The sequence below is a fragment of the Coenobita brevimanus genome, chromosome 33 (assembly GCF_032717465.1).
Source record: "Coenobita brevimanus isolate Jiangsu-jjx chromosome 33, ASM3271746v2, whole genome shotgun sequence".
In the NCBI taxonomy this organism is placed as follows: domain Eukaryota; kingdom Metazoa; phylum Arthropoda; class Malacostraca; order Decapoda; family Coenobitidae; genus Coenobita; species Coenobita brevimanus.
Window position 1 is genome coordinate 42155936 of NC_136986.1, and position 13151 is coordinate 42169086.

A 13151-nucleotide genomic window follows, 5' to 3' on the forward strand; every position below is an offset into this window, starting at 1 on the left:
TTCTGTTGAAAAATGAAAGCTTATATACTTCTCATTCCTCCCCAAACCTCCAATTGCATCCTTCCTACTATTATCATATACTGTACTTCATCTTCCTAACTATTCCACATACAAATTCGTATTATATTATTTACAAAGGCTCCAACGCACTTGCCTGTGTCAGCTTTGGACCTATTGGTGGCCCTCCACATTGCTCGATCACTGGCATTAAGTTTACAAACATTTATACTTTATAATTTGTCCCATATACAAACTACTGATGCGTTAAATTTAAATATACTTCTCATTCCTCCCTAAATGTCATACAGTATCCTTCTTTCTCATGCTCCTCTGTAGTATACTTTATATTGCCAACTACTGTATCCCATTTACAATTTATTCATATGCAGTAAGTTCTTGTTGTATGTTCTATGTCAGGGATGTGTTCCAAAAATCACAATTTTTTTCACACAACTGATACTGCAATTGAGGGGAATTGGCAAACCCACCTTATAGAAATTATTGGGGGTTTGAGAGAGTATTTTTACGAATATATTGTTGGAAAAAAACTATACAGTATACTGTAATTAACATATAATGAGGACTTTATGACACTTTAATTTGACACAGCAGGTAGGGGAGTGTCAACAAACTTCTGACTGTGACAGTACATGGGATGAGTAGGTGCCATATTCAAAGTGACATTAATGACACTGTAGCACCTCTTTTTATTCATTTATTTTGCATGTTAATTTTACACACTCTTGTGTATTATTTATGCTCTTTTAATACTGACACATATCATCAGTAACATATGATGGGATACTGAGGTGTAATGTGCAGAATAACCTGATAAGTAGTGGTATTCCTAGGTTTATCTGAAATGTGAACCTGGTAGACTGCTGGCTAAAGTTACCCTCCTCACAAGCTCACCATTCTCTCAGGGAATAGGGAAGTAGCTGAAGGATGTTTATATAACTGGGCAACTCCACTGTTTTTATTACTGGGAAGCTCCACCACCCAGTTATATCAGTGCCACCACCTGAAGGCATCCTTCTCCTGCATCAAATCACTAAGGAAGAAGCACTACAATGCCTCCTATATCACTTCAAATATAGCCCAAGTGTGGTGTGTGCTTGAGTCTATTCACGTACGGTAGGTCCTGACTATTAACTTCACAAATATCATAATCTTAGTGATTAAGAGATGTGAAACAACACTTTCATTAGTGAGCACTACTTTAGGAAATACTAACATCAAGCCCTTCACAATCCACATAGTTTTCATGTTTTCTTGCTGCCTCCAGATGAGTTTGTGTAATTTTAGGAGGGACTTCATGTACTGTTGGGGTAGTTGTAGTTGTAGCCCCAAGTCCATCTGAAATGTGAACCCAGTGGCCTGCAAGCTGAAGATGCCCTAACTCTTGCAGTCCACCATCTTCCTTTTAGGTGATAGGGAGCTGAGGAACATTTGTATACCCTGGCAGTGGTGCCTCCCAGTTATATCTGTGCCAACGTGTGAAGGTGTTCCCCTCCAGCACTGTGCACATGGGGAAAATGAAGACTATATCTGATCCCTGCAGGTCTAACAATCTCTCCCTAGTCTGAATATATTAGGAGACAGCAAGAAAAATTGAAAAGTACACCATCTGAGTGAAGAGGTTAACAATTTACAAATAAAATAGTCATAAAAATTCATGTATGTTAGTGACTATAAAATCATTCAAACTGGCAAAATAATACACAATTTGCTTGGGTTACAGTGAACTATTTTCACTAGGTAACAGACTGTGCAGTGTCTGATAGAATTCACATGACATATTTGTCAGTCACAGCAGCCCAAATTAACCCCCTTCAAGCCAATCTTCAGTTGGTTTCTTACTTATGCCTCCAGATAACTTCACTGAAGTTTAGGGGATTGTAGCAAAGGGGCAGCAGTAGGCTACTGCAGTTGTAGCCTTGGGTTCATCTGAAGGGCAAACCAAGTAGACTGCAGGATGAAGCTGCACCTCTCCTCCACTCCTGCAGTCCACAATCCTCCCTTCAGGGAATGGGGAAGGAGCTGTGGGATTTGTATGATCAGGCAGCAGAACCACCTGGTCATGTCAGTGCCACAACATGAAGGCATCCCTCTCCAGCACCAGCAAAGGGGTAAATGAAGTCTATAAGCCTCATACTCTGGTCTAAGGAAGCTCCCTAACTCTCTTCCTTATCAGTTAATTTCTGCATACCCTATCTTAATAATGTCTTATATCTTATCTACACAACCTGCCAACATTACACAGGCATAAATATCATGAGAACAGTATGGTGTAGGTAAAAATACATCCTTAAGGGAGAGATGCCAGTTTCCTAACCCCCTCACAAGTACAAGCCTATACAAGTATCTTACTCCTCTAGTTCAAAAATTCTCTTCAAAGCTTTTTAAAAGTGTCCAGAGGCAGGGGGTAAAAAAAATTATAAGCTTGAATTACTGGGACTTACTCCTTCAATACAGACATATTTTACTACGGTACATTCTCTACAGTTATTTTAATTCAGCTTAGGATATATTTTTGGAGCCAGAGGGGTTAGATACAGCCTTCATTACCCTCTTCACTTTCAGAGGTCCTTCCTAAGTGAGGCGGCAAGAATACAACAGAAGTGACTTATGACTGTATTCTATGTGGCTTTGGAGACTTCATCCTCTCTTAGTGATTTATTTTACTTAATTACATCTCGATATTTCCCAGTATTTTATCTATATCATTTTAATATAGACATGCCTTGCATTCTTCACATACCAGAAAATATTTAGATGTAACGTAGAGTAAATTGCTTCGAAAGAGGTGTTATGAATCTCCAAACCAATTAGGTATATGACCCTTACTTGGATTGAAGGGGATAAAGGACCCACGTGACACACAATGTAACATAATCCACTCTGAACCGAGGAATATAATACAGTATTCATTAGACTTCAATGAACCGAAACATTAATTTATGCAACTATACTCTCATACAGGCAGTCCTCATTATAAGCTGGGGATGTGTACCAAAATATAATAACTTTTTCCCAACATTCAGTACTGTAAATGAAGGACACTGGCAAATTAGTGAGGTAAAATGGCAATAATTAATCTCATTTTGTCCCCTTTGGTGTAGGGACCCAAGACTATACTACCATGGTCCAGAAAATTCAAGGGTAGGGGTCTGACCATTGTCCTGGATGCATTTATGGAGAGGAGGGACATCTCTGGGACTCGAATAGCACATAGCGATGAAATTAACTTTGTAATTTTCTGCATGTACTGGTAGGCTACTCTGGATTTAACTCCTAACACCAAAGGAGAAAACCTTAAATTCTAGCTAACTCCACATAATTTTATTATGCTAAGGAGAGACTTTTCAAACTGAAGAGGTCAGAAAAAGCATTAACTCCTTCAATGAGAGGCCTCTCCCATGCCATATAAAAGCACAGGGAGGTGGCAAGAATTGAATAACGAAGAGGGCATCAGACTGAAGGGAAAAAATTATAATAATAATAACAATAATAAATCAACTTATAACAAGGACTTACTGTATAGGGAAGGATAACATAGTGTAATGCATAACTCTGACATGAAACAGTCACTCCCTAATGTAGATCAGCTGGCCCTCTGGTGGTGGCCTGGTGGGTGTGCGGCTCAGCAGAATTTCCAGCGGTTGCCACAGTTGTTACACAACACGAACGTCGTCATCGGTTCATCAGAGCTCCTCGTCTGCATCTGTACATAAACAGTATATGTAATCAACACTAAGCACTTCATGCATATTCCGTGAGAGCATTGAGCAAGCAATAATTTCTACAGCAAAGTGCCTAACTTTACATAAGTATGTACTTAGTGTACTGGTATGTCTGTTATACTGTACAAAGGTGGGAGGTAGGCTAGATGGAACTGTGAGAGGACCATCCATGCTGCAAACAAAATCAATGGATGTAAAGGAGATTGTGAGAAGGCCATCCTAAGCTGCAAACAAAATATTACATTGTTTAAAAAACTGAACAAACGTTGTTGCAGTGAAGGAGCCGTTACTGTTGGTGTGACTCAAGGCTCACTTGGACATGAACCAACTGGACTGCAAGCCAAGTTACCCCTTTCCAGCAGTCCATCATCCTTATTTTGGGGGATAGGGAGGGAGATGAGGGACATTTGTATAGCCAGGCATTGGAGCAGCCCACTTCTATCAGTGCCATCATGTTAAGTATCCCCCTCCTGCACCATTAGTCGATCTATCTATAGCCAGAAGCCATAATCCCATGAAGGGTGGTTAGTTGTCTGTGAGTTAGTTGTTTTACAGGGAGTGGCACTAACCCTCCACCAACCCACTTGCTGACATGCAGGGAATACATATGGGTTAGTTATATGGTTTCCTGTGCTCTTGTCACTCAACGTAAAGCCACCTGAAACAGAAAGAAGAGTAATAAAAAGTGACAGAAAAGATGGGAGAAATACAGTAAGAGTTAAAGAGCAATTATTAACACTAACCTGGTTGTATGTGCAGTCTCGCTGGCCACACTTGCCGCATTTGAGGAGGTCAGTCTTGGTTCCCTGCGCCACTGCCAACTGGTGGTCATCAATGCCCTCCCTTGTGAATTTCTCTCTCAATGCCTTCATTTCATTACTTGCCATCTCCTGCAAGGTGTCACACTGGTTAAATTAGGTCTGGTTTAGCTTGGTTTAATCTTGTTAGGTAATTTGTTGATGGCCACCCCTTACAGAAATAAGGCATCTAGGTACAGACAGAGAGATACAGATGTTAAGTTACAGTAAGTTTGGTTGGGTTGGGTTATTTTTATCATCATTTTCCACCCATCCCCAGTTGAGATGAAGTAAGATTAACAAACAGGGATGGAAAATGTACAAAAGCAACATTACTACTAACAGCATATCATGAAAAAGTAATATATATACCCAAAAGCAGACTGCCCATTATTTATGTCAAAAGTATTATTATTAAGGTATTATTTTTTTTACTTTATTCCATCCACCTTCAAAAGATTCTACTTAACCAAGGAGAGACTGATAAAATCCTTGCCAAAGTTTGTTTGGAAGCAGCAACAATAAACCAATAAAATGCATTATCTTATTCAAGGAGTTAAGATCCATGAAAATAAATAATGAACAAATGTAAAACTTAGAAATTGTCTACCATCTGTGGCAAGGCAAGATTCTCTCCACCTCCTCTCTTTTTTCCTCCAGTCCTTCCAGCTGTATTAGTAACACTGAGTGAGAGAAGGTGTAACAATCTCCTAATGTCTGAAGGTAATATATGGAACACCAGTAACTGTCAGATCTAATCAGTCAGCTTCCAACATTATAGTTTAGATAGTAGTGGTATAGAGAGGTCATGCATGTTCTATTTATGACTAGGGCTTCCTCCCTTTTTCCTTCTTTTTCTATTACTTTAATGGTCATTTATGGAACACTGGTTAAGAGGTAATCAGCCAGCATAACAAATTACAGAGTTAGGGCAGAAATGATACAGAAGGGTCTGATATGTTCTATCATCACTGTATGCTTCAAAAATTATTGAAAGTTAAGACATACACTGCTACTGTCATGTTTCAAAAATTATGCAACAAAAATTATAGATTGCTACACTAGGTTTTAACACTACAGCCTTTACCTCCGAGGACATGGTGGCCAGTCTCTTTGGTGATATAACTCCTCTCAGCACATTTTCCCGCAGCTGAGGGTTTTTGGAGTCCTTAAGGTTGTACACGCGGGACCTCAGTCGGTTCTTGTAGGCGGCCTCTGTGTTGCGGAACTCTTGGAAGATGGCCTCCTCAATCTTCTCTGCCAGGCTTTCAGGAGTGTCAACAACGCCATCTGGCATTTCTGTGAGTGAGAGCAAAATAGAATAGTATTACTATAGATCTGTTGCTTGCATCTGCAATTGCTGTTGGTGGAATGTTCTTGGAGATTTTGTTGTACTAGCTTACTGGACTTGATTATATATATATATATATATACTCTTCTTACTGATCTGCATGTGATTATGACTGAACATAGCTACAGTACCATTACTTTCTGAAAGTTGTTTTTGGGAGTACCGGTAATGTACAAATCTGTGAATGCTCAGAAGGATGCAGGACCTCAGTAAATGACATAACTGAGAAGGGCATGCTGCATAAGGCACAAGAAATATCAGGTCTGATGATGACAATCAGTTGGCTGAGATAGGGAGGAGGAGGAGGACTAACTGAGGGGGGTCACTGTGTGAATGTCAAGAGTCCCCAGAGGCAAAGTGAAGATGAAATTGGGTGAGGTCCTGTGTGGAGACCTTCAGGCTAGGGGACTGAGAAGGAAAATGGCTCAAGATCACAACAAATGGAGAGCAGTCACTTAATGCAAGGACCTAATCATGGTTAATGGTCTTTCAATGTAACATTCACTGTAACCATGTATATACTGTATGTAGATGGTCCTTGGATTAAGAACTTTTATGGGCCACATACAACTTAAATGCCTTAACCCAGTAAACCACCAGGCATACAAAAAAGGATCCATGCCTTAGACCACTAGACCACCAGGCATTAGCAGCCATTTCCTTATTTCATTAGACAATCAGGTATGAAGATAGGGGTCCACCTACCAGCGAGTTTGAGAGCATTGGCGAGCATTTCCCGACACTTGAGGCGGAGTGAGTCTGTGGTAGGAGGTGCAGCCGATGGGAAGGTGGTGGGGCGAGATGACCCCCCACCACCGCTGCTGCTGCTGCCATTGCTGCTGCTGCTGCGGCCATCCTTCCTCTCCTCTTTGTCTTTCTTCTTGCCTTCATCTTTGTTCCCTTTTTCATCATCCTTCTTGTCTGTATGAATATCTGAATGTCATGTACTCTGTACATACCTCCACTGAACAAGAATAAACCATAATCGCGATGCACGACTCTGAGGTTGTCATTGTCGTACCTTGGTAACCTACCATTCAAAAGTGCGTCCAATTTTGTATCATATTACAGTAACCCCTCCAATATCCGGATCAATAGAGCCATAGGCAGGTCCGGATAGTGGTCCTGTCCGGATATTGGGCCCCAGCTTATAGACTTGTACATATGGACCCTAACTCTGAAAAACACCTATACAACTCCCTCTGGACATGCATTGCACCTATTTAAGACCCAAATCACACCAATAAGGGACATAAAAGACTGAAATAAATGCAAAAGAACCATAAAATGAGGTTTTAGAGGTGAGTTTATACAATATTAAACATTCTGGGTACTTACAAGTCCCTTGCTCTTGGACTGGTTTGAACCGCCAGTTTGCAGTCCACAGTTAATCCTCTGCACTCTAAATTCTAATTTCTTAACACTGCACAACACTGTAAATTCCTGTGTGTTCTAGTGGCAAGGTATTGCAGTTTATTCACTGTTTATTCACAAAGAACAAGCACCTGTGGCTTGCACTGTTATGAGTATCTGCTCTCCATCGGAGTTAAGCTGTGACTGTTGATGTTGGTGGGGTAACACAGTTGCCAGATCGCAACAGCCACATTACCACTCTCCTCAACTTTCATTGTCAAATATAACTTTTCATTACCAAATTCGTAAAGCTAGCATATATTCTTCACTAATTATATATACAAGTGGAAATACATGTAATCACTCTCCTTATAACTAACACCATGTTGATTATTTTCACACTATGTAGGGTAGCAGATTAATCAGAGAGAGCAAACAATCCACCATCTCCATCCTGTGTATCCTCATACATGTGAAAAATCCATTTGGTAATGCATTATTCTAATTCATTACCAAACGAATTTTTCATTACCAAATTGGCCCACACTTGGTAATGAAAAATACCAAATGGCAACCTGACAGGGGAGGGGGGAGGGGGAGGAAGGAAGGGACCATGGTGTAACAGCTGTTTGGCGCCAGGCGGGAATTTCAAATTATGGGAGGGAAAAAAGTCAGATTTTTTTCGAATTTTTTGCGGTTTTTGGCCCATTTTGGGAATATTGGATCCCAGGAGGATTATGTCCGGTTAGTGGGGATGTTCGGATATTGGGCGTTCGGATATTAGAGGGATTACTGTATATAGAAATCATATTATTATACACAAATATATTATACACGATTATTATTATACACAAACATATACATGAATCACATGCGTCTTATACACGAAATCAGACACACCGTTGAGGGGTAGGTTGCCAGGGTACGATAATAACAACCTCAGAGTTGCGCACCGCGACTATAGTACAGTACTGAAAGTTACCATCCTGTCCTTGTTTTGTGGCATACTTTCACCAATATTTACTCAAACCTTTCCACTAAGAGCAACATTCTCACAAACACAAAAATTATACAGTAGCTGCCAATTCTATACTGACCCCTTTGGTGCATAGGGGCCCAAGGCTAAGCTACTGTAGTCCAAACATTTAAGGGTATGACTGTGTTATGCCCAAGGTAGTATCTTATATGACAGAAGGCACTCCAATGACCTTTAGGACTCAAACTACAGCTCATAAGCCACAGTCCATTCCAACCAGAGGACTCTACCACCAGACCCACATAGTGTAATTGTATGCACATATGTTCCATCTCTATTTACACCTGAAGAGACTTAAGCACAATTTCTCTTCACACTTTAAGAGACTCAAACACAATTTCAATAAGTGGTCATAATTATTCCATCGGAAAAATTTATGACACTGATGCATTCACACAAATTTTCATCAAAATCAACCCATTAACTTGTGCAAAAATTACAGGACATGCAGGAATGAAAACATAACCTTCCCTCCACTGGTGGTGAAGGCGAGACATCTTACCAGGAACAAATTTTTTCCAGTTCTTAATCAGCTGCTTTGCCGTTGCTATCACCTCCTCGTCAGTGGAGGCTTTGCGTAGAGCATTGACGGTCATGCCAATACGTGTTTTAGACAGCACCTGTAGAGAAGTAATACTGTTTAACTGTCTACAACACTGCACTTTGTGTCAATCATATAGTCTAAATCTATTCATAACTGAACACACACATCTGGTAAAAAACAACACACTGAAAAATAAAAATACAGTATACTGTAAAGTAATTTAAATATACAGTATCTATTATATGATTAATCATACATGGATGGATATAACGCGACAAATTATACCTGACGAAACCTATTTATATAACTGCATCAACTTTTATCACATTAAACAAATCATAAATTCATAAGGCAGTGGAGAGAAAAAAAGAAAAAAAAAGAAAAAAGAAAAAAAAAAATGTATTAACACCTGTCAACTGCTAATTTCAATCAATGACCAAAATCATGCAATCCTTGTGCAAAATCAATGGGAAAAAAAAAAAAAAAAAAAAAATCTACCAAGTCATGTCATGCTTCCTCATACTGATGACGGCATTGGTACTGCTAATGATTTATATGTACAATACTCATAGTGCCCAAACCAGCTCATTACTCTTCAGCAGCTGTGGGAAACTTAGGGAAAAATAAAACATGGAATGTGTAACAAGGCCTGTTATACTGTGGGACTCTCAGCTTGGACTTTGCCCCTTTAAGTCACTAGCTGAATATTTCCTGCCAGAGTGGTGACTGTGTGACTGATTACCAAGCTTGTAGTCACATTTTACTCTCATGACAATGCAGTGCTGGGTCCCATATACTAATTCCAGTAAGTGGAGGGGGAGCCCATGTATGAGATGGAGGGATGGAATGGAGAGGTATATGAGAGAGGGGGATGTGAGCGGGAAGCAAGGCAGTGAAACTGTTTTCGGCAGGGCGACATGGAGGCGATTTGTTTGTGGCCACCCCTTATGGGACTGAGATGTCTGGCAATGGATGGATGGATGGATTACATAAAATGGTCTTACTGTTGTCTCACCTGAAAATTTATCGGAAGGCCCTGCAAGGTTTTTAAGATGTCCAAGGCCTGTGTCTGATCCTGAAAGAGAATATAACTTTTAGTAAATTTTAATCCTTAACTAAAAATATCCATTCTTAGCTGGAGGAAAATACAGTACATTACCCTCCCTGTAAAACAGTTAACTCTAAGCCCTTGAACACCCTGTTTGGGATACATGGCATCTGGCAATGATGATGATGATGATGACTAGTACCATCCCAAACAAATGAATGTTAGTGATACCATTAACAGTATCACACTACATTCTAACCTCTATTTCATTTTACCCATGATGGTAATTACAACCTTTAAGCACAGAATGCTCTTATGAAGCAATAACACCTGTTCTATTATACTTTTAGTTGTATCAGGGGGGCTAGCTTTATGACAGAGAGTTGAGAGGATGGATGGGACTTAAGTGTATTGGTGATGTGATGAGGAGGGACAGATCAAGATGGTTTCTTTGATAACTTATACTTTAATTCCTTTAAGATTTTTTTTTTTTTTTTTTTAAGCTAATAAATGCATCAAAATACAATATAAGCAGACACTGAACTGAAAGGAATAAATTTTCAGTTTTAGACCAAAAATGTACTGGATATTAGGCTACTGGTATATGTCGGCAAAAGATAATTTGAATGGATATTGGTATAAGGAAAAACTGTCCAAGTTAATGAGTGAAGGTCACAGATGGCATTAAAATAATATTGGTGGATTAGAGGTCAACACTAAAATATTACAGTTGTCACATGGCAGACTCACAAACTCACTGCAGAAATAAACACACATCATTCTTATTATGTCACGGATGTTTCAAAATATTTCACATTTTTCCATACATCTGGTACTGTAATTTTGGGTAAACTGGTGAAGTATGTAAGGATGGCACTTTAATGGTGAACTATACAGGTAAACAGAACCTGAAAATGTACCTTTTACACAAATGTTGTCCAATCTTTTAAAAAACCAATTTCAAATTTGCCTCTAAAAGCAATTTTGCGACAGCCATCTCTGCCCCTTTGTCCCATCTTACGAGGCAGTATGGATCTGAATTTTCCAAAAATAATTATTAAAGTAGTTATCTGTGCACCTTGCATCCAATTAACGCGGCAATCGGGGTAATTACGATAGGCTGCAATGACAAATTACGCGACAGCCATATATCCCTTTGTTTCTGTTCCAGCTACCTAGATAGCACAGATACACATTTTTCACAGACACCAGTCACTCAAATATTTTTCTGCTGTTCTCCCAATCTGCAAGGCGATCAAGGGTCATTAGGGGATAGGATGCAGTGAAGGGATGCAGTGCAGTGGGGGCGCGGGTGAGGTTGACATGCAGCCTCGCTCTACAAGTGACAACAAACTCCTATTTTGGACTTCACTGGGGGTATATCCAGCCACTCACGCCATCGCTTGACGTCATCTTATCCAGCTTCTTCTTAATCTTGAGCACTTCCTCTTCGCAGCCCATGGTGGTAGGACGGGTTAGGAGGGGAGGGGGGTTTTCAGTCAGGACGAGGAGGGTCTAGCAGCGTAATGCCTCTGGAGTCAGACGCCGGCGACGACTGTTGTGATTGGTCGGCCCCTTCGCTGCCCCGCGTCCCGCTACACTACCTGCTACTCTTTAGCAAACTATAGTTGTCTAACAAATCCACTGTAATAACTCAAATTACTCTGTTTTTACTAGCTTCAGGTACTTCTGTATGATTTGGGAGAGTCTTCGAACGAAAGGATTTAGATATAGGTAACAAGTGCTATTCTTTAGCAAACCATTATTATTGAACAAATTCACCTGAATAATGTACTCTATACTCTTTTTGCTACTTTCAGGCTCCTTCATATGGCTTAGGAAAGTCTCTGAGAAGGAGTAAAATACTTTCCAAGCGAAAGAAGCTAGATGCAAGTTAGATACTATACACAACTTTTTAACACAAAATATTATGATATAACCATTTCACGGCGATGACATACTCATTCCAGTAGTATTAATACTTTCACGCACTTTAATTTTTATTTTAAAAGAAACTTTTGAACGGGAGGAGTTAGTTAAAAATTATGGTTTACGCTACTCTTTAGCGCCCTTGATCATCTCGCTTCACTGCGAGTCTGCGATTTTATATTGATTTCACTATCTTCGGAGTTCAATCCCTCATATTCATTTTAGACTGGTCAGCCTCCTCACTGCGGCATCGCCGTACATTAAGATGTTAGTTTTTTGCTAACCCATAATTTACACAGTGCTACACTAACCGCTATACAATACGCTACTCAGCTTCTCTTAAGCACACATTAGTCGCTTCAAGGCGATGACGTACTATGAACTTTTTGCTAGCTATAGACACTTGTATCCAGTTCAAGAGACTTAAGACTGGAGGTTAAATGTCTTTGCTGATTCAGCACGAGAAACCTTTCCCTAGCTGAACATCATCCTAATAGCAAGAAAATACGTCATTCAGAATGCGTAAGTTTTCCTTAATGTTGTTCGCGTCGCCCAGCGCTCACCAGATGGGTATTTCGATGACGTGCTTTTAATTTTATACCTGCTCCCTCCAGATGGTTTTATACAGTTTAGGGAATGCCCTTGTTTACAGTTCAAAACCGTACAACCAAAGAAGGTGATGGATTCTTGCCACACACCTCCTTCAGCAAATAAACTTGCACACGCAATGGTTGGTTACAAAGCGCATACTGCGTAGAACGAAAGGAGGTTCACAAATGTTCATAAATAACCTGTTGTACACTCTGTAATCAGCCTTTGTACCAAAAATCCATAAATGCGTTATGACAGCTTCTAATCCAGCAAAAGTGCGTAGTAGAAAACGGGAGGGCGAGGTAAACACACTGTATTTATAAACTCTCCTGATTGGTTGATTGACTGAAAGGTGTATTTTTTCGCTCATGTATACACCAAACACTTCACAGTTAACCTAGACTGAATTACGACGGCGAATGCTATATAAAACGATCTGTGGAAATAATTAACTAATTTGAAGACTTATTTATCGTAGAAAAGGTCTCATATCGTTTTAAAATTCAGAGGTCCCCTTGACCATATTTACGACTGATCGAGGGTCGGAACTGTGAATTGTTTTCCCAGGAAATACAAGAAAAGAATAGTACGGCGTCTTCCCACGTCTTTTGTTCCTCCTGCAAAACAATCCGATGCAATTCAACGAACCTTGGCTGCGAGAGGAAAATTATAGAAACCGACCTGAAAAATTTCAGTCGATCTATTTTATTGCTGGGAAGGACAAGAATGACACAAATCTTCAGTCCATGTCTATGGTCC

The 13151-nt window shown here is 39.9% G+C and overlaps 1 protein-coding gene across 2 annotated transcripts; it reads right to left on the reverse strand.

Annotated features, from left to right (window-relative positions):
- Nucleotides 1–1023: 1023 nt before the first annotated feature.
- Nucleotides 1024–11379, reverse strand: TfIIS (RNA polymerase II elongation factor). Of its 2 annotated transcripts, none has more exons than XM_080269438.1 (7): nucleotides 11268–11379; nucleotides 9840–9899; nucleotides 8783–8900; nucleotides 6597–6812; nucleotides 5628–5839; nucleotides 4487–4633; nucleotides 1024–3724 (listed from the first exon to the last, which is right to left on the reverse strand). In XM_080269438.1, the coding sequence occupies exons 1-7, from the start codon at nucleotides 11331–11333 to the stop codon at nucleotides 3644–3646; spliced, it is 900 nt and encodes a 299-aa protein (XP_080125564.1). In that variant the 5' UTR covers nucleotides 11334–11379; the 3' UTR covers nucleotides 1024–3643. The 2 variants fall into 2 exon arrangements, with proteins under 2 accessions (XP_080125564.1, XP_080125565.1); XM_080269439.1 differs by lacking the exon at nucleotides 1024–3724 and adding an exon at nucleotides 3850–3915.
- Between the last annotated feature and the right edge of the window lie 1772 nt (nucleotides 11380–13151).

Excerpts from the sequence above, each read along its gene's own strand:
- TfIIS (XM_080269438.1), bottom strand. The coding sequence starts at position 11,333 with ATGGGCTGCGAAGAGGAAGTGCTCAAGATTAAGAAGAAGCTGGATAAG. Across the intron at positions 8,901-9,839 it reads GCCTTCCGATAAATTTTCAG|GTGCTGTCTAAAACACGTAT; the intron begins GTGAGACAACAG and ends ACTTCTCTACAG. Across the intron at positions 5,840-6,596 it reads CAATGCTCTCAAACTCGCTG|AAATGCCAGATGGCGTTGTT; the intron begins GTAGGTGGACCC and ends TCTCACTCACAG.